Source organism: Scyliorhinus torazame, chromosome 14 (genome assembly GCF_047496885.1).
Source record: "Scyliorhinus torazame isolate Kashiwa2021f chromosome 14, sScyTor2.1, whole genome shotgun sequence".
Classification (NCBI taxonomy): Eukaryota; Metazoa; Chordata; class Chondrichthyes; order Carcharhiniformes; family Scyliorhinidae; genus Scyliorhinus; species Scyliorhinus torazame.
In genome coordinates, this window is record NC_092720.1 from 187156061 (window position 1) to 187177086 (window position 21026).

The 21026-nt window shown below is 50.7% G+C and overlaps 1 protein-coding gene across 1 annotated transcript in view; it reads right to left on the minus strand.

Moving 5' to 3' along the window:
• Positions 1 to 12432: 12432 nt before the first annotated feature.
• The window catches only part of LOC140389097 (cytochrome P450 2K1-like), a 34853-nt gene continuing 26259 nt past the window's right edge, over positions 12433 to 21026 (minus strand). The window contains exons 3-5 of the mRNA XM_072473257.1: positions 14951 to 15138; positions 14129 to 14270; positions 12433 to 13093 (exon numbers count right to left, since the gene is read on the minus strand). Coding sequence (XP_072329358.1) covers positions 12915 to 13093; positions 14129 to 14270; positions 14951 to 15138 — 509 coding nt within the window. The 3' untranslated portion in view covers positions 12433 to 12914. The remainder of the gene's footprint in view (positions 13094 to 14128; positions 14271 to 14950; positions 15139 to 21026) is intronic.

A 21026-nucleotide genomic window follows, 5' to 3' on the forward strand; every position in this document is an offset into this window, starting at 1 on the left:
GGAGAATTCAGAATGTCCAAATTACCTGACAGCACATCTTTCGCGGCTTGTGGGAGGAAACTGGAACACCCGGGGGAAACCCACGCACACACGGGGAGATCATGTCGACTCCGCACAGACAGTGACGCAAGCCGGGAATCAATCCTGGGACCCTGGCGCTGTGAAGCAACAGTGCTAACCATTGGGCTAATGTGCCTTCCCTGCTATACTATGTTTCGCCCCCACAACCCAAGGATTTGCATACTAGGCGGATTGGTCACGTTAAATTGCTCCTTAATTGGAAAAAACAAATTAGGTACTCTAAAATTGTTTTAAAAGGGGATGGTCGAAGGTGGCCAGAATCAAGGTTTAAGTGATATGTGTTGAAGGAGCTGTTCAAGGTGGGCAGAGAATAAACAGGGTAGAAGAGTTTATCGAGGCGGCTTCCTGCTTCAGAGCAAAACCCCACACGTTAACATGGAGCCCAATGAATCCCTCCAGTGTAGGAGGAGGCCATTCAGCCCATCGAGTCTATAGCGCTCCTCTGAAAGAGCACCCCACCTAGGCCCACTCCCCCGACCTATCCCGGAACCCCACTTATGCACGATCAATTGCACAAAGACGAAGGTTGGTTACAACTGTGGCTTTATTACAGTCAGATGTGTGGCCTCCGGCTGCAGCTGGCGAAATGGCAGGGCACTGGAGGTCATGCATATTTATACAGTTCTCCCTGGGCGGAGCCAGCCGGCAGGAGATACCGGTGAACCTGTTGTGCAGGTCCTACCTTACATCTCCTATTACAGTGGATCACCACATTCACCCCCTGTTAATAATGAGTCCGGCGGGGGTGACGTGTAACTATATACAATTAGTGCAATTATGTACAGTGATATGGAAAGAAAAAGTCCATGTTGACGGTCCGGAGTCCATCAAAGGTTCAGCCGGTCCGGTGCTTTGGGAGCGGCGTAACGGTGGCGGCGAAGTCGGTGCTGGCGGTGGTGGAGGTGGCACTGATGGCGGTGGTGGCGGTGCTGATGCTGGCCAGTCATTGGGGAACACCGGGAGCGTGCTGAAGTCCTCTTCGTCCTCTTGTGCGGAAAAAGGGAAGGGGGGGTGGTCTAGTGGGGACAATATTGGCGGCGAGGTGGGGGGGGGGCGGGGGGGGGGGTGGAACCTGACGGTGCCAGGACCCTGACTGAGACAGTATCTTGGCGGCAGTCGGGGAACTCAACGTAGGCATATTGAGGGTTGGCGTGGAGCAGGTGAACCCTGTCCACCAAGGGGTCCGCCTTGTGGAGTCGGACATGCCGACAGAGAAGGACCGGTTCTGGAGCAGCGAGCCAAGTCGGGAGCGACACCCTGGATGTGGACTTCCTGCGGAAGGCAAAAAAACTTACGTGGGGTGTGGTATGAGTGGCAGTGCACAGTGATGAGCGAATGGAGTGTAGAGCGTCAGGGAGGACCTCCTGCCAGCGAGAGGCTGGGAGGTTCCTGGACCGTAAGGCCAGCTGGACGGCCCTCCAAACCGTCCCATTCTCCCGTTCTACTTGCCCGTTTCCCCGGGGGTTGTAGCTGGTCGTCCTGCTGGATGCTATACCCCTGCTGAGCAGGAACTGACTCAGTTCATCGCTCATGAATGAGGATCCCCTGTCACTGTGGATGTACGCGGGGAAACCGAACAGAGCGAAGATGGTGCTGAGGGCCTTGATGACGGTGACAGACGTCTTATCTGGGCATGGGGTGGCGAAGGGGAATCTGGAGTACTCATCGACCACACTGAGAATATACGTGTTACGGTCGGTAGAGGCGAGGGGCCCTTTGAAATCCACACTGAGGCGTTCAAAGGGGTGGGAAGCCTTCACCAGGCGCGCACGGTCCGGCCGGTAGAAGTGCGGTTTGCACTCCGCATGGACCTGGCAGTCCCTTGTGACTGTCCTTACTTCCTCGACGGAGTAGGACAGATTGCGAGCTTTGACCAGATGGTACAATCGAGTGACCCCCGGGTGACAAAGGCTGTCGTGTAGAGCCAGGAGTTGGTCCACTTGTGCGCTGGCACATGTACATCGGGAGAGGGCGTCTGGGGGTTCATTGAGTTTACGGGGACGATACAAGATCTCGTAATTATAGGTGGAGAGCTCGATTCTCCACCGCAAGATTTTATCATTTTTGATCTTGCCCCGCTGTGTGTTGTTGAACATGAAGGCTACCGACCGTTGGTCCGTAAGGAGAATGAATCTCTTACTGGCCAGGTAATGCATCCAATGCCGCACAGCTTCAATGATAGCTTGGGCCTCCTTCTCGAAGGATGAGTGTCGAATTTCAGAGGCATGAAGGGTGCGGGAAAAGAATGCCACGGGTCTGACTGCCTGGTTTAGAGTGGCGGCAAGGGCGACGTCTGAAGCGTCGCTTTCTACTTGGAAAGGCAGTGACTCGTCCAACACGCGCATCCCGGCCTTGGCGATGTCTGCTCTGATGCGGGCGAAAGCGTGTTGTGCCTCAGCACAATTGGGTGGACTGAATGAGTGGGTGGGCCTTGTCCGCATAGTTTGGGACCCACTGGGCGTAGTAGGAAAAGAACCCCAGGCAGCGTTTGAGGGCCTTGGGGCAGTGGGGGAGGGGAAGTTCCATGAGGGGGCGCATGCGGTCGGTGTCGGGCCTGAGAAGTCCGTTTTGGACTATATAGCTGAGAATGGCTAACAGGGTCGTGCTGACCACACACTTCTCTTTGTTGTAGGTCAGGTTGAGAAGAGTGGCAGTGCGGAGGAATTTATCGAGGTTGGCATCGTGGTCCTGCTGGTCATGGCCGCAGATGGTGACATTATCTAAGTACGGAAAGGTGGCCCGCAAACCGTACTGGTCAACCATTCGGTCCATCTCTCTTTGGGAAGACCGAGACCCCATTTGTGACACCGAAAGGGACCCTAAGGAAGTGGTAGAGGCGACCGTCCGCCTCAAAGGCAGTGTATGGCCAGTCCGACTTCCGGATGGGGAGCTGGTGGTAGGCGGATTTCAGGTCAATTGTTGAGAAGACCCGGTACTGCGCAATCTGATTGACCATATCAGATATGCGTGGGAGGGGGTACGCGCCGAGCTGCGTGTACCGATTGATGGTCTGGCTGTAGTCCATGACCATCCTGTGTTTCTCCCCAGTTTTAAACACTACCACTTGGGCTCTCCAGGGGCTGTTGCTGGCCTCGATAATACCCTCCTTAAGCAGCCGCTGGACTTCGGACCTGATGAAGGTCTTGTCCTGGGTGCTGTACCGTCTGCTCCAAGTGGCAACGGGCTTGCAATCCCTAGTTAGATTTGCAAAAAGGGAGGGGGGATCGACCTTGAGGGTTGCGAGGCCGCAAACGGTAAAGGGGGGGATAAGGGCCCGCCGAACTTGAGGGTGAGGCTCTGGAGGTTGCACTGGAAGTCCAGGCCCAACAGGAGTGTAGCGCAGAGATTAGGAAGGACATAGAGGCGGAAGTTACTAAATTCTACGTCCTGGACCGTGAGGGTGACTGTACAAAAGCCTCGGATCGGGACGGAGTGGGATCCGGAGGCTAGGGAGATCCTTTGAGTGACAGGGTGGACCGCGAAGGAACAGCGCCTTACCGTATCTGGGTGGACAAAGCTTTCGGTGCTCCTGTAGCCCAGCAGGCATGAGGTCGCGTGGCCGTTGATTTTAACCGTCGTCAACGCGGTGGCCAGGTTGTGTGGGCGAGATTGGCCCAGCGTCATCGAAGCGAGCTGCGGGTAGCCATCGGGTGCTTCGGGTGGCGAGCGGGTGCGGTTCCGATGTCGGGATGTCTGGGGACCCTGTGGGGAACAAGATGGCGGCGCCCATGGTGCGCACATTGCGGAGTCGGGACAAGATGGCGCCCCCCATGGGGCATACGTGGCCGAAGGGGGACAAGATGGCGACGCCCATTGGTCGCACGTGGACCCGGGAGAAGATGGCGACTCCCATTGTGCGTCTGGCGTGGGGGAGGGGGCGATAGCGGGCGTGATCGCAGCGACTGCGCGGGCCTGGCACACAGCCGCGAAGTGGCCCTTTTTACTGCAGGCTTTACAAACTGCAGTGCGGGCTGGGCAGTGTTGGTGGGGATGCTTCTGCTGACCGCAGAAGTAGCAGCGGGGACCCCCGGGGTGCGCGGATCGGCGTACGGCCCAGGCGTATTGTGAAGGCAGGGCCCCGGCTGAGGAGGTCGGCGGCGGGGTCCAGGAGGGGTAGGAAGGTGTAGAAGGGACGGCAGTGCAGCGGGAGAGGTACGATTGTGTGTTACGGGATGCGACCGTCATGGAGAGCGCCAAGGGTTTCGTCTCCGTCAGTTCGAGCGTGGCCCCTTCCAGTAATCGTTCTTGGATGCGGTCCGACGCAATCCCCGTCACGAAGGCATCGCGCATGAGAAGATTTGCGTGTTCGGCGGCCGTGACAGCCTGACAGTCACAGTCCCGGACGAGTGGAATTAGGGCCCGCCAGAAATCTTCGATGGACTCACCAGGTAGTTGCGAGCGGGTGGCAAGAACATGCCTGGCGAAGAGCGTGTTCGCCTTCTGCGTGTAGTGTTCTTTGAGGAGTTCCATCGCTTTTGTGTAATTCGTGGCGTCTTGGATCAACGGGAACATGCTGGAGCTCAGTCTGGAGTACAGGACGTTTATCTTCTGAGCCTCCATAGGCGAGGGACCGCCGCGTTGATGTAAGCCTCGAAACATGCTAGCCAGTGAGCAAACGTTTTCCTGGCGTCGGGCGAGTGCGGATCCAGCTGCAGGCGATGGTGCTTAATTCTGATATCCATTCTGTGGAAAATCTGACTGTAATAAATTGCACGATCAATTGCACAAAGACTAAAGTTGGTTACAACTGTGGCTTTATTACAGTCAGATGCGAGGCCTCCTGCTGCAGCTGGCAAAATGGCAGGGCACTGGAGGTCATGCATATATATACAGTTCTCTGTGGGCGGAGCCAGCCGGCAGGAGCTACCGGCGAACCTGTAGTGCAGGTCCTACCTTACATCTCCTTTTCCGTGGATCACCACGCCCACGTAACCTGCGCATCTTTGGACACTTAAGGGAAAATTCAGCATAGCCAGTCCACCTACTCTGCACATTTTTGGACTGATAACATTCATAAGTTCATAAGATAAAGGAGCAGAATTCGGACCATCGAGTCTTCTCCGTCATTCGATCATTGCTGCTATGTTCCTCATCTGCTACCTACAATGCTACAGACCAAGACCTGGATTGCAAAATCAGCTAGAGCATTTCCTCCCTAGGACACATGACCAAGGAGAAGGAACAGGCAATTTAGCTTCCAGAGCCTAAACACCCTCAATGTATTTATGGCTACGTCGCCGAGGTCCCAGGTTCGATGCCGGCTCTGGGTCACAGTCCATGTGGAGTTTGTACATTCTCCCCATGTTTGCGTGGGTTGCGCCCCCACAATACAAAGATGTGCAGGGTCATGGATTGGCCACGCTAAATTGCCCCTTAATTGGAAAAAATGAATTGGGCACTCTAAATTTTTTTTTAAAAAATATGTATTCATGGTTGATCCCATCCTGGCCTCAGCTCCACCGTCCTGCCCGTTCTCCATAACTCTTCAACCTATTGCCAATTAAAAATCTGTCTAACTCCTCAAATTTACTCACAGTCCCTGCATCCACCGCACTCTGGGGTAGTGAATTCCACAGATTCACAACCCTTTAGAAGAAGTAGTTTTTACTCAAATCTGTTTTAAATTTGCTACCTCTTGTTGTAAGATTATGACCTTTCATTTTAGAATGACCCACAAGAGGAAGCATCCGCTCCACGTCTACTTTATCCACACCGTTTAGCATCCTGTACACCTCAATTAGATCGCCCCTCATTCTTCTAAACTCTAGAGAGTACAGGCCTAAACTGTTCAATCTCACCTCAGACGACAAACCCCTCATCTCTGGAATCAATCTAGTGACCCTCCTCTGAACTCCCTCCAATGCCACTCCATCTTTCCTCAAATAAGGGGACCAAAACTGTGCACAATACTCCAGGTGCGTGTGACATTATGATAAATGTACAGAACTGTAAGGGTTAATGTTATGTCCAAATCAACCACTGGAGGGAGCTAGATGCAGAACTATATAAGGCATTGATGCTAAGCCTTCTGGGTGAGAGGTTGAGGAGAATGCTGGAAGACAGACTGTAGGAAAGATAGTGTGAGTGAGAGCAGATCATAGTTATTGTATTAATGTAGAGATTAGTAGTAGATGAGTGGAGATTGTATGTTTATTATCAACTGTTTATTATATAGGAGTAAGTGTCAAATCCAATTCAGTAGTGTGTATAAATCATTAGCTTTGTTCAATATAAAAGCTAGTTGTGGTCTTTGTGAACACTGCGCCAACCAACCTCGGATTCGAATCACAAAGGACACCACAGTGCAGTCTTGGACAGTTGCGATGACACTTCCTTACCTTTATACTCAATTCCTTTTGCTATAAATGCCAACAATCCAATTGCTTACCTTATTACCTGCTGCACCTGCAGGCTCATTTTCTGTCACTCATGCATGAGGACACCAAGATCCCTCTGCATTCATGTCACAAGTGCCAGACAATGAGCACTCTGACGAGGGAGAATCCAACCATCTTCCCTCGACATTTCACAGCAATTCCACCACGTCAATATCCCCACCGTCAACAGCCTGGGGTCAGCATTAACCAGACACCTAACTGGACCGGCCATCTAAATATTATGACCATGAGCAGGTCAGATGCTTCTGCAGTGAGTAACTCACTTCCTTCTTCAGGATTTGACTCAGTCTGTGAAAGGGATAAAAATGTCACTCAAATCAAATACCGGTTTAAAAAAATACTTTGCAAAATCCACACTCTTTGATTTCACACGCACGTACAGAGGTGAAGGCCTAGAGACCAGGCCTTTTTTTCCGGACTTGGAGACTAGCTTAATGCTGATAATAAATGTAATATTTATATTTCAAGGTTTCTCACACAGACAGAAACCAATAGTAAAACAAACAACAGTCAGGTTATTCATGTCCAGCAGGTGTCCATTGTGTTACAAATATAGTTAAGTGAGCGAGATTTCACAAGAGCATAATTGAGTCGAGAGCTTAAGACCGTTTCCCTCGTAGCTGAGACAAAGACAACAGAAAATATGGGTGCGGTTGTCTGGCCGCATTGTGCTCTGGCTTGAGGGCAAATGTACCCAGGGAAGGTAATGCTCCTCTGGTGTGGCTGGGGCATGGATCAGCGGACAAGGAGCGCCGTAAAAAGGAAAGAGCAGATGGAGCAGGAGAGTTTTCATGGTGCGCCACAGGAAAAGATGGCAGCGGGCAAGGTGGGGCACGCTGCCTGCCCATTGGTCGACAGAGCAGCTGGTGGAGTTCTAGAAGAACAAGTTTTGAGAATTGGGTTGCCATTGAACATTACCGGGGGGGGGAGGGAGGGGGGGGGGGGGGAGGTGTTCGGCGGTCTTGTTGCCTTGGTTACACTGTGAGATACCCTCAATTACGACTCAGGAGAGGAGTTGAATAATACAAAGGCTTTAATAACCAGAGAACCAGCACGCTGCCTACTGAACGTATCCTTATGTACAGCTTCCTGGGGGCGGTGCCGGAGGCGGAGTCCCCCAGGGTTCCAAACCCGGTCTTAAAGGGGCCTACGCATTAAAGGTACATATGTATACAGATCTCATTCATCACATTCAACCCCTGTTTAAAAAAACGCATAGTCCTTCGGAGGTGAAGTGGAATTACAAGTTCAGTCTTTTAGGTGGTCTGATTGCCCATGTCGACCTTCTCAGCTCCGGCGGTGGTGCGGCGGATACGGTCGTCCTCGGTGGTGGTATATCCGGGAGCAAGGTTGTCTGAGCCTTTGCCCGCGTTGGAACAGGGGGGGGGGGGGGTATCCGGGGTGACTAGGGTGATTGGTGCCGCGCCGGCTGGGGGGCGCTATGTGGGGGGGGTGTTGCTGTCAGAGTCGACTTCCGGTGCGGGGAGGGGAGTGTCGGTGGAAGGGGGGGCATCGGTGGGCGAGCCAGCGGGTGCCAGGTCTCGCAGGGAAACGGTGTCCTGCCTGCCGTCGGGGCGCTCGATGTAGGCGTATTGAGTGTTTGTGTGTAATAGTTGGACCCTCTCGACCAGTGGATCTGTCTTCTGGCTCCTCACGTGCCTCCGGAGTAGAACTGGTCCCGGAGTCATCAGCCAACGTGGAAGCGAGACCCCAGAGGTGGACTTCCTGGGGAAGACAAACAAACGGTTGTGAGGGGTCTTGTTCGTGGCCGTACAGAGGAGTGACTTAATGGAGTGTAGGGCATCGGGTAGGACCTCCTGCCAGCGGGCAATTGGGAGACTTCTTGACCATAGGGCTAGAAGACCAGCCTTCCAAACTGTTGCGTTCTCCCTCTCCATCTGCCCGTTTCCCCATGGGTTATAGCTGGTCGTTCTGCTCGAGGCGATGCCCTTGTTGAGCAGATCCTGACGCAGCTCATCGCTCATGAACGATGTACCCCGGTCACTGTGGATATAAGCGGGAAAACCAAACAGGGTGAAGATGCTGCGCAGTGCCTTGATTACGGAGGCAGAGGTCATATCGGGGCAGGGTACAGCGAATGGGAAGCGGGAGAATTCGTCGATGACAGGGAGGAAGTAGGTGTTGCAGTTGGTGGACGGGAGGGGCCCTTTGAAGTCCACGCTTAGTCGCGCAAAGAGCCCAGAGGCCTTTACCAGGCGAGCCTTGTCTGGTCGATAGAAATGCGGTTTGCACTCCGCACAGATCTGGCAAGCCTTGGTCATGGTCTTGACCTCCTCAGTGGAGTAAGGTAGGTTGCGGGACTTGATGAAATGGGCAAGCCGGGTGACCCCCGGGTGGTAGAGGTCATCATGGATGGCCTGCAGATGGTCTTTCTGCGCGTTGGCGCACGTGCCGCGGGACAGGGCATCTGGGGACTCGTTGAGCTTCCCCAGACGATATGTAATATCGTACGTATAGGTGGAGAGTATGATCCTCCACCTCATAATTTTATCATTCTTTATTTTGCCCCGTTGTGCGTTATTGAACATAAAGACGACCGACCGTTGGTCGGTAACGAGGGTGAACCTCCTGCCGGCTAGGTAGTGCCTCCAGTGCCGCACAGCCTCCACTATGGCTTGTGCCTCCTTCTCGACTGCAGAGTGTCGAATTTCCAAGGCGGTGAGGGTTCGGGAGAAGAACGCTACCGGTCTGCCCGCCTGGTTGAGGGTAGCAGCCGGGGCAACGTCCGATGCGTCGCTTTCTACCTGGAAGGGAATGGTTTTGTCCACCGTGTGCATGGCGGCCTTGATGATATTGGCCTTGATACGACTGAAGGCCGACTGAGCCTCAGCCGTCAGGGGAAAGACCGTGGTCTTAATGAATGGACGGGCTTTGTCCGCATATCTGGGGACCCACTGGGCATAATAGGAAAAGAGCCCCAGGCACCGTTTGAGTGCCTTGAGGCTACGGGGGTGGGGAAGTTCCTTAATGAAAATTTAAATGAAAATTGCTTATTGTCACAAGTAGGCTTCAAATGAAGTTACTGTGAAAAGCCCCTAGTCGCCACATTCCGGCGCCTGTTCGGGGAGGCTGGTGTTGCATGCGGTCGGGGTCTGGCCCTAGGACCCCGTTTCCCATGACGTAGCCGAGGATGGCTAGCCGGGTTGTGTGGAACACGCATCTCTCTTTATTGTATGTCGGATTGAGGGCCCTGGCGGTCTGGAGGAACTTCCTCATGTTTTCGTCATGGTCCTGCTGGTCATGGCCGCAGATGGTGACATTGTACGGGTATGTAGCCCGTAAGCTGCACTGGTCCACCATTTGATCCATTGCCCTTTGGAAAACGGAGACTCCATTTGTGACACCGAAAGGGACCCTGAGGAAGTGGAAGAGCCGACCGGCTGCTTCGAAGGCTGTATAGGGGCGGTCCTCTGGGCGGATAGGGAGTTGATGATAGGCCGATTTCAGGTCGACCGTGGAGAATACTCGATACTGGGCGATTTGGTTCCCCATTTCTGCTCTGCGGGGGAGTGGGTATGCATCGAGTTGCGTAAAGCGGTTTATGGTCTGGCTTTAGTCCACCACCATACGTTGTTTTTCCCCGGAGCGGACTACCAGGACTTGTGCCCTCCAAGGGCTGTTGCGAGCCTCTATGACCCCTTCTTTTAGTAGCCGCTGAACCGCTGACTTGATGAAAGTCATGTCTTGGGCACTGTACCGCCGACTCCTGGTGGCGACGGGCTTACAGTCGGGGTTGAGGTTCGCGAAGAGGGAGGGTGGTGCAACTTTGAGTGTCGCCAGGTTACATACCGTGAGCGGGGGCAGGGGTCCGCTGAACTTCAGTGTCAGGCTTCGGTGACTGCACTGAAAGTCCAGACCGAGCAGCAGGGGGGCGCAGAGGTGAGGGAGGACATAAAGTTTAAAACGGGCGTAGTTGGCGCCTTGGATAGCGAGGTTCGTGATTTGGACCGAATGAGACCCAGATGCGAGGGCGATAGTCTGGGAGGCGGGATAGGTGCGCAGGGAGCAGCGTCTTACCGTGTCTGGATGGATGAAACTCTCCGTGCTCCCAGAGTCAAAAAGGCAGTGGTGTCGCGGCTGTTGATTTGAACTTGCAGGTGCTTCGGCCGAGATTGATGGAGCGTGATCGCTCCTAGTTGCGAGCAGTCAGAGTCCTCGCTTGAATCGGACTCGCAAAATGGCCGCCGCCACCGTCGGTCGCACGTTTTGAGTTTTGAAGATGGGCGTCACCAAGATGACCACCCCCCATGACTCACACGAGGCCGATGACGCGTCGGAAGTAGGCATGTCCGACCGCCGCGCGGCCGCATTGGGGGGCCTGTGGTCCCGGGAGTTCGATTTCTGGGCCCAATGGGACTTTTGTTTCTGGCCTTTGGGCCCAGCCAGGCAGACCTTCGCGAAGTGCCCCTTCTTTCCGCATTCGCCACAGATAGCGGAGCGGGCCGGGCAACGCTGGTGTGAATGCTGGCCTTGCCCACAGAAATAGCATTGGGGGCCCCCGGTGTGAGTGGGTCACCGTGCAGCGCAGGCCTGAAGCGTGGCCGAGTCTGGAAGGGATCGAGAGGGGTTCGCAAGGTCCGCGGAGTACGTGGAGAGATTATGGTGGGCCGCTTCCAGGGAAGAGGCGAGCGTTACCGTGCCTTGGAGGTCCTTCGCTCCGTCTTCTAGGAGCCGCTGCCGGATGCACGTGGATCGGATACTGGACACGAAAGCATCACGAAGATGTAAGTTCCTGTGGACCTCTGCCGTCACCTCTTTATGGTCGCAGTTCCTGGTGAGCGCGGTGAGTCTCTCCAAGTATTCATCTAGCGTTTCCCCGGAGCGCTGGCGGCAGGTCGAGAGCAAATGTCTGGCGTGTACCTCGTTTATCGGCTTTACGAAGCGCTTCCGTAGGATTTCGACCGCCGTTCCGTACGTCGTAGCTTTCTCGATCACGGAGGATAGTCGGTGGCCCACCCGGTGAGGTAGTAAGCTCAGCTTGCGAGGTCCGTCAACTTCAGTCTCTGAGGAATTCAGATCGGCCTCAAAACACCGGAGCCAGTATTTAAAAATTTCAGTGGCTTCCGGCGACCGAGCGTCCAAATTGAGCTTCTCCAGCTTTAGACCGCTGTCCATCATGATGTAGTCTGGTTATTAAATTGAGATCCCCTCAATTACGACTCAGGAGAGGAGGTTGATAATACAAAGGCTTTAATAAGCAGAGAACCAGACAGCTGCCGAGAAGTGTGCTCACTGCACGCTGCCTACTGAACGTAACCTTAGAAACAGCTTCCTGGGGCGGAGCCGGAGGCGGAGTCCCTCAGGGTTCTAAACCCGGTCTTAAAGGGGCCTACGCATTAAAGGTACATATGTATACAGATATCATTCATCACACACTGTTTACAGATTGATTGTTAATTTGCATTTTTTACCTGGAATGTATGGGTGGATGTCTTGGTCTGTATATTGAGCGGGGTGCAGTTTGTGTGCGGGGATTGTAATTGTATTTGTTTTTGTGTGTTTTTTTCTTTGGTTGTTTATTGATGAACAAGTTGAAAATGAGGAGATAAAAAGATTTTTTAAAAAACGAAATAGGGGACGGGAAGGTGTCGGATATCGAGAAGGAATTGATGGAATCGGAGGGAGTCTGAGGGGGTTCTAGCAGGGGCTTTCGGATGTCCAAGGGGTTGGGTGTGGAGGTGGTTCCGAGTCCGGAGGTGGCGATATTTGGTGTGTTAGACCAGGGAATCCAGGGGGTGAGAGGCCGATATTTTGGCCTTTGTCTCCCTGATCGCCCGGAGACGGATTTTGCTCGGATGGCGGTGCTCGGAGCTGCTGAAAGCGGGAGTGTGGGTCAGCGAACTGGCAGAATCCTTAAAAAAAAATTTAAAGTACCCAATTCATTCTTTCCCAATTAAGGGGCAATTTAGCGTGGCCAATCTACCTACCCTGCACATCTATGCGTTGTGGGGGCAAAAAGCACGCAGACGCGGGGATAATGTGCAAATCCGCACTAACAGTGACCCAGAGCCGAGATCGAACCTGGGACCTCAGCGCCGTAAGGCTGCCATGCTAACCACTGCCCCACCGTGCTGCCCTAACCTGGCAGAATTCCCGAGGCTGGAAAAGGTCAAGCTCGCTCTGCGAGGGCTGGCAGAGGGGTTCACCCGGAGGTGGAAACCGTTTATCGATTTCTTTAAAGAGGATTGAGGTATCAGCAAGGGGAGGGGGGGAAAAGGGGGTTAAAATAGTGAAGGCGGGATGTGACGGGGTGTTGGTGACGGGGGGGAAAGAGGGTTGTGGTTGTTTATCGAGTTGTTGTGTTGTTCTTCTGATATTTTGCGTTTGTGTGAGAATGCATTGAATAAAAATACATGTTTTTAAAAATCTATAAATGCAGCAGTGCAATATTTCGAGGGACTGGCACGCTGGCCATCAGCGAAGAACAGCGCAGACCCGGTGTGGTTTTGGGGTCAGTGTGACTCCAACCTGTGGAGTGAGGTCCAGGTTAGTTACCCCGGGCGGGGCTTGGAACTGAAACCTCTGCAGCAGGGTGGTGAAGAATAGGAAAAGCTCAGCCTTCGCCAGAGCCTCACCGGCGCACACCCTCCGACCTGAAAAACAACAGGCCATGGTCAGCACACAGAGGCAACAAAGTTCAAAACATCCTATTTCTGAAAAAGTCTCCACTGCCAGCAAATGATAGGCAATTTAATTTTCAGTAGTGTCTCTTGTTCCCCTGTGAGCATAACAGGGAGTCCATTCGGCCCCTCAAGCTTATTCTGCCATTTGTGGCAAATCTACATCAACTTGGGTGGGTTGCCTCTGGCTGCTCCTGTTTCCTCCCACAACCTAGGGATGTGTGGGTTAGATGGATTGGCCATGCTAAATTGTCCCATAGTGCCCAAAGATGTGCAGGATAGGTTACAGTATCGGGCAAGTGAGTGGACCTAGGCAGGAAGCTCATTCAGAGGGTCAGTGCAGACTCGATGGACTGAATGCCCTCCTTCTGCACTGTAGGGAAACCCATTCAAAGAAAGAGAGGGTCTTACGCAAATATATAAGATCTTGAGGGGACTCCTGCCTCAGGATTCCAGATTTATGAATCAAATATAAATCCTTGTTGCTGTCACGTTATGATTTGAACTCATGTCCCTGGATCATTAGTCCAGGCCTCTGGATTACTAGTAGCCCAGTAATATTACCGCGCCCCTTGGATGCTCTGCTTGCTGCTGTGTGCTCCCGTGCTCCTGACACAACCCTGCCAGAATCGTTCAGTACACTTGGTCATCGCCTCAATTGCTGACATGCCACTTTTGGATGGATTGCCGTGGCCTCCAATAAGATATTTCTGCCATAAACCACAGGGTGGAGGAATGAGGTGGGAACCTGCCACTCTCGTCGGTGACAGAAAGTCACCAGCCACCGTCACCACCTTAACCGCGCGGCGTGTGGGGAATATGATCCCATTCCATGCAACAGTCAGGAGAGAAGCTCAGAAGTGAAAAAGGAGATTTCTCTCTCTCTGTGGTGGAGGCAGAGAAAGGCTCCAACTAAAAACTGTTCCCAACAGTGCCTCGTTAGCATGTTGAGGAATGAAAATGTACAACAAAAAAAAAAGGAATAGACATGGTCCTCGCATCCATTACCTGCAGAGAAAGGCATGAAGGCCTTGTTCTTCACAAACCTCCCTTCAGCATCCAGGAAGTGAGCCGGATCAAACTCGTTTGGTTTTTTCCATTGAGTTTTATCGAACAGCACCGAGGTCAGGAGAGGAATAACGCACATTCCCTGAAAACAAGCAAAACAATTTTAATTCTGGGCATGCGCCTGACCTGAATGGAGAGTGAATGGGGGGGTGGGGAGGGGGGATGGGGGGGGGGGGGGGCGCGGGGGGCGGGGCGGGGAGGTGTTAAACTGATTATAATTGTCACCATATTGTTGTTAAATGTAACATAATTCCTAATAACCAAAATGAAAATGTCCAAGTTGCAGCCCTTAAAAATTAGTTTTTTAAAAATTTGTTCATGGGATGTGGACATCGCTGGCTGGGACATCATTTATTGCCCATCCCTAATCGCCTTTGAACTAAGTGGCTTGTGAGGCAATGGCAGAGGACATTGTTTAAGAGTCAACCACATTGCTGTGAGTCTAGAGTCACATGTGAGCCAGATCGGGTAAGGATGACAGATTTCCTTCCTTAAAAAGAAAATTAGTGAACCAGATGGGTTTTTACAACAATCGACAAATGGTCATCAGTCGACTTTTAATCTCTTAATGTTTTTTATTGAATTCAAATATCACCATCTTCAGTGGGGGGATTCGAACCTGGGACCCCAGGGCATGAGCCTGGGTCTCTGGATTATTAGTCCAGTGACAATACCACTCTGTCACTGCCTCCCCTGTTTTTATTTAGAAGGATATTCTGCAAATTGTAAAACTTATACGTCATTCGTCCAGTTAAAACCTACCTTTGGAATGAAATATCCTCTGAAGTGCATGTCCACAGTTGTTGAATGAGGAACGTTCAAGGGGACAATGTTGGAAAACCTCTGGATTTCATGTATCACCGTGTCAGTGTAGGGCATGCGTTTCCTGTCCTCTGTACTGGGGCATCTTCCAGCTCCTATCACTTGATCAATTTCTTCCTGAACTTTCGCTGAAAAAGAAAGAAAAGCTTGGAATGGAGAAACAGTGCTGGGGAGGCATGGCGTAAAATTTCACCCTGATCAGTCACACAATACGAGAGCTGTCAATTCGACTGTCCTGTAGCAAGTAAGGCAGGTAAGTCCTTCATAGCGGGAGCGAAGCTGAGCGGGAGAAATCGGGACTGTAGTCTGGGAGGGTAAGTGGTACTTGTGTCTGTGTCTCTGAGCGGGAGAAATCGGGATTGCAGTCTGAGAAGGTAAGTGGTATTTGTGTCTGTGTCTCTGAGCAGGAGAAATCGGGACTGCAGTCTGAGACGGTAAGTGGTATTTGTGTCTGTGTCTCTGAGCGGGAGAAATCGGGATTGCAGTCTGAGAAGGTAAGTGGTATTTGTGTCTGTGTCTCTGAACGTGAGAAATCTAATTTAAACTAATGTGGCAGGGGGATGGGATCCAATGTAGGAAGTCGGAGGGATGTAAGACAGGGTCAGAAACAAAAAGCAGTAAGAGGGAAAGTGTAAGGCAGAGAAGCCATAGTCAAAAATCAAAAAGGGCCACAGTGCCGGGTACAGTGACTCAGGAGAGTGTGGAAAGAGAGGTGGCCAATGCAGGATTGAGGGCATGCATTTGTACCTAAATGCGTGCAGTATACGGTACAAGGTAAATGAGCTTGTTGCGCACATTGAAATTGGCAGATACGATGTTGTGGGCATCACAGAGACGTGGCTGCAAGGGGATCAGGGCTGGGATCGAAATATACAAGGATATATGTCCTATCGAAAGGGCAGGCAGATGGGCAAAGGGGGCAGGGTTGCATTGTTAGTAAGGAATGAAGTTAAATCGATAGCAAGGAGCAATATAGGATCAGAAGGCATAGAATCTCTGTGGGTAGAGTTGAGGAATCGCAAAGGTAAAAAGACCCTGATGGAGTTATGTACAGGCCCGCTAGCAGTAGTCACGATGTGGGGCAGAAAATAAATCAGGAGATAGAAAAGACATGCAAAAAGGGCAATATTACAATAATCATGGGGGACTTCAATATGCAGGTGGACTGGGAAAATCAGGTTGGTAGTGGATCCCAAGAAATGGAATTTGTGGAATGTCTAAGAGATGTTTTTTTGGAGCAGCATGTGACACAGCCTACTAGGGAACAGGCAATTCTGGATTTGGTGATGTGTAATGAGGCAGACTTGATTAGGGAACTTGAGGTGAAGGAACCCTTAGGGAGCAGTGACCACAATATGATAGAATTTACCCTGCAGTTTGAGAGGGAGAAGCTGCAATCAGATGTAACGGTATTACAATTAAATAAGGGTAACTACAAAGCCATGAGGGAGTAGCTGGCCAGAGTTGATTGGAGAAGGAGCCTAGCAGGGAAGACAGTGGAACAGCAATGGCAGGAGTTTTGGGGGGTTATTAGGGAGGCACAACAGAAATTCATCCCAAGGAGGAGGAAACATGCTGAGGGGAGGACAAGGCATCCATGGCTTACAAGGGATGTCAAGGTCAGCATAAAGGCTAAGGAAAAAGCATATGAAGTGGCGAGGATTAGTGGGAAACCAGAGGATTGGGAAGCCTTTAAAAGCGAGCAGAGGATAACTAAAAAAGCAATAAGGGGGAGAAGATGAAGTATGAGTGCAAGCTAGCTAGTAATATAAAGGAAGATAGGAAGAGATTTTTTTCAATATATAAAAGGTAAGAGAGAGGCAAAAATAGACATTGGACCACTAGAAAATGTGGCTGGAGAAGTAATAATAGGAAACAAAGAAATGGCAGATGAACTGAATAGTTACTTTGCATCAGTCGTCACGGTGGAACACACCAGTGGGATGCCAGAGCTCCAGGAGAACCAGGGGGCAGAGTTGAGTGCAGTGACCATTACTAAGGAAAAGGTTCTGGGGAAACTGAAAGGTCTGAAGATGGATAAGTCACCTGGACCGGATGGACTACACCCCAGGGTCCTAAAAGAGATAGCTGAGGAAATTGTGGAGGCATTGGTGATGATCTTTCAGGAATCACTGGAGGCAGGAAGGGTCCCAGAGGACTGGAAGGTGGCTAATGTAACACCACTGTTTAAAAAGGGAGGGAGGCAGAAGACAGGAAATTATAGGCCGGTTAGCCTGACTTCGGTCATTGGTAAGATTTTAGAGTCTGTTATTAAAGATGAGATCGCAAAGCACTTGGAAGTGCATGATAAAATAGGGCTGAGTCAGCAAGGCTTTGTCAAAGGGAGGTCGTGTCTGACAAATCTCTTAGAGTTCTTTGAGGAGGTAACAAGCAAGTTAGACACAGGAGAATCAGTAGACGTGATTTATTTAGATTTCCAGAAGTCCTTTGACAAGGTGCCGCATAGGAGACTGTTAAATAAATTAAAAGCCCATGGTGTTAAGGGTAAGATCCTGGCATAGATAGAGGATTGGCTGACTGGCAGAAGGCAAAGAGTGGGGATAAAGGGGTCTTTTTCAGGGTGGCAGCCAGTGACTAGTGGTGTGCCTCAGGGGTCTGTGCTGGGACCACAACTTTTTACAATGTACATTAATGATCTGGAAGAAGGTACTGAAGGCACTGTTGCTAAGTTTGCAGGTGATACAAAGATCTGTAGAGGGACAGGTAGTATTGAGGAAGCAAGGGGGTTGCAGAAGGACTTGGACAAGCTAGGAGAGTGGGCAATAAAGTGGCAAATGAAATACAATGTGGAAAGTGTGAGGTTATGCACTTTGGAAGGAGGAATCTAGGCATAGACTATTTTCTAAATGGGGAACTGCTTCGGAAAACAGAAGCACAAAGGGACTTGGGAGTCCTTGTTCACGATTCTCTTAAGGTGCAGGTTCAGTCAGCAGTTAAGAAGGCAAATGCAATGTTAGCATTCATGTCAAGAGGGCTAGAATACAAGACCAGGGATGTACTTCTGAGGCTCTCTAAGGCTCTGGTCAGACCCCATTTGGAGTACTGTGAGCAGTTTTGGGCCCCATATCTAAAGAAGGATGTGCCGGCCTTGGAAAAGGTCCAGAGGAGGTTCACAAGAATGATCCCTGGAATGAAGAATTTGTCGTATGAGGAACGTTTGAGGACTCTGGGTCTATACTTCGATGTTGTGGCCATTTCGGAGACATGGAGAGAGCAAGGACAGGAATGGTTGTTGCAGGTGGCGGGGTTTAGATATTTCAATAAGCTCAGGAAGGTGGTAAAAGAGGGGGAGGGGTGGCATTGTTAGTCAAGGACAGTATTACGGTGGCAGAAAGGACGTTTGATGAGGACTCGTCTACTGAGGTAGTATGGGCTGAGGTTTGAAACAGGAAAGGAGCGATCACACTGTTAGGGGTTTTCTATAGGCCTCTGAATAGTTCCAGAGATGTAGAGGAAAGGATTGCAAAGATGATTCTGGATAGGAGCGAAAGCAACAGGGTAGTTGTTATGGGGGACTTTAACTTTCCAAATATTGACTGGAAACGCTATAGTTCGAGTACTTTAGATGGGTCCGTTTTTGTCCAATGTGTGCAGGAGGGTTTCCTGACACAGTATGTAGATGAGAGGCGAGGCCATATTGGATTTGCTACTGGGTAATGAACCAGGGCAGGTGTTAGATTTGGAGGTAGGTGAGCACTTTGGTGATAGTGACCACAATTTGATTACGTTTACTTTAGTGATGGAAAGGGATAGGTATATACCGCAGGGCAAGAGTTATATCTGGGGGAAAGGCAATTATGATGCGATGAGGCAAGACTTAGGATGCATCGGATGGAGAGGAAAACTGCAGGGGATGGGCACAATGGGAATGCAGAGCTTGTTCAAGGAACAGCTACTGCGTGTCCTTGATAAGTATGTACCTGTCAGGCAGGGAGGAAGTGGTCAAGCAAGGGAACCGTGGTTTACTAAAGCAGTTGAAACACTTGTCAAGAGGAAGAAGGAGGCTTATGTAAAGATGAGACATGAAGGTTACAAGTTAGCAAGGAAGGACCAAAAGAGAGAGCTAAGAAGAGCCTGGAGGGGACATGAGATGTCTTTGGCAGGTAGGATCAAGGATAACCCTAAAGCTTTCTATAGATATGTCAGGAATAAAAGAATGACTAGGGTAAGAATAGGGCCAGTCAAGGACAGTAGTGGGAAGTTGTGCTTGGAGTCCGAGGCGATAGGAGAGGTGCTAAATGAATATTTTTCATCAGAATTCACACATGAAAAAGACAATGTTGTCGAGGAGAATACTGAGATTCAGGCTACTAGACTAGAAGGGCTTGAGGTTCATAAGGAGGAGGTTTTAGCAATTCTGGAAAGTGTGAAAATAGATAGGTCCTCTGGGCCGGATGGGATTTATCCTAGGATTCTCTGGGAAGCTAGGGAGGAGATTGCTGAGCCTTTGGCTTTGATCTTTAAGTCACCTTTGTCTACAGGAATAGTGCCAGAAGACTGGAGGATATCAAATGTTGTCCCCTTGTTCAAGAAGGGGTGTAGAGACAACCCCAGTAACTATAGACCAGTGAGCCTTACTTCTGTTGAGGGAAAAATCTTGGAAAGGTTTATAAGAGATAGGGTGTATAATCATCTGGAAAGGAATTGTTTAATTAGAGATCGTCAACACGGTTATGTGAAGGGTAGGTCGTGCCTCACAAACCTTATTGAGTTCTTTGAGAAGGTGACCAAACAGGTGGATGAGGGTAAAGCAGTTGATATGGTGTATATGGATTTCAGTAAAGCGTTTGATAAGGTCCTCCACGGTAGGCTACTGCAGAAAATACGGAGGCATTGGTTTCAGGGTGATTTAGCAGTTTGGATCAGAAATTGGCTAGCTGGAAGAAGACAAAGGGAGAGTGGTGGTTGATGGGAAGTGTTCAGACTGGAGTCCAGTTACTAGTGGTGTACCACAAGGATCTGTTTTGGGGCCACTGCTGTTTGTCATTTTTATAAATGGCGGAGGGCGAAGAAGGATGGGTGAGTAAATTTGCAGATGACACTAAAGTCGGTGGAGTTGTGGACAGTGCGGAAGAATGTTACAAGTTACAGAGGGACATAGATAAGCTGCAGCGCTGGGCTGAGAGGTGGCAAATGGAGTTTAATGCAGAAAAGTGTGAGGTGATTCATTTTGGAAGGAATAACAGGAAGACAGAGTACTGGGCTAATGGTAAGATTCTTGGCAGTGTGGATGAGCAGAGAGATCTCGGTGTCCATGTACATAGATCCCTGAAAGTTGCCACCCAGGTTGAGAGGGTTGTTAAGAAGGCGTACGGTGTGTTAGCTTTTATTGGTAGAGGGATTGAGTTTTGGAGCCATGAGGTCATGTTGCAGCTGTACAAAACTCTGGTGCGGCCGCATTTGGAGTATTGCGTGCAATTCTGGTCGCCGCATTATAGGAAGGATGTGGAAGCATTGGAAAGGGTGCAGAGGAGATTTACCAGAATGTTTCCTGGTATGGAGGGAAGATCTTATGAGGAAAAGCTGAGGGACTTGCGGCTGTTTTCGTTAGAGAGAAGAAGGTTAAGAGGTGACTTAATTGAGGCATACAAGATGATCAGAGGATTGGATAGGGTGGACAGTGAAAGCATTTTTCCTCGGATGGTGATGTCCAGCACGAGGGGACATAGCTTTAAATTGAGGGAAGATAGATATAAGACAGATATCAGAGGTAGGTTCTTTACTCAGAGAGTAGTAAGGGCGTGGAATGCCCTGCCTGCAACAGTAGTGGACTCGCCAACACTAAGGGAATTCAAATGGTCATTGGATAGACATATGGACGATAAGGGAACAGTGTAGATGGGCTTTAGAGTGGTTTCACAGGTCGGCGCAACATCGAGGATCTATGTACTCGTTGGAGTTTAGAAGGATGAGAGGGGATCTTATTGAAACGTACAAGATACTGCGAGGCCTGGATAGAGTGGACGTGGAGAGGATGTTTCCACTTGTCGGAAAA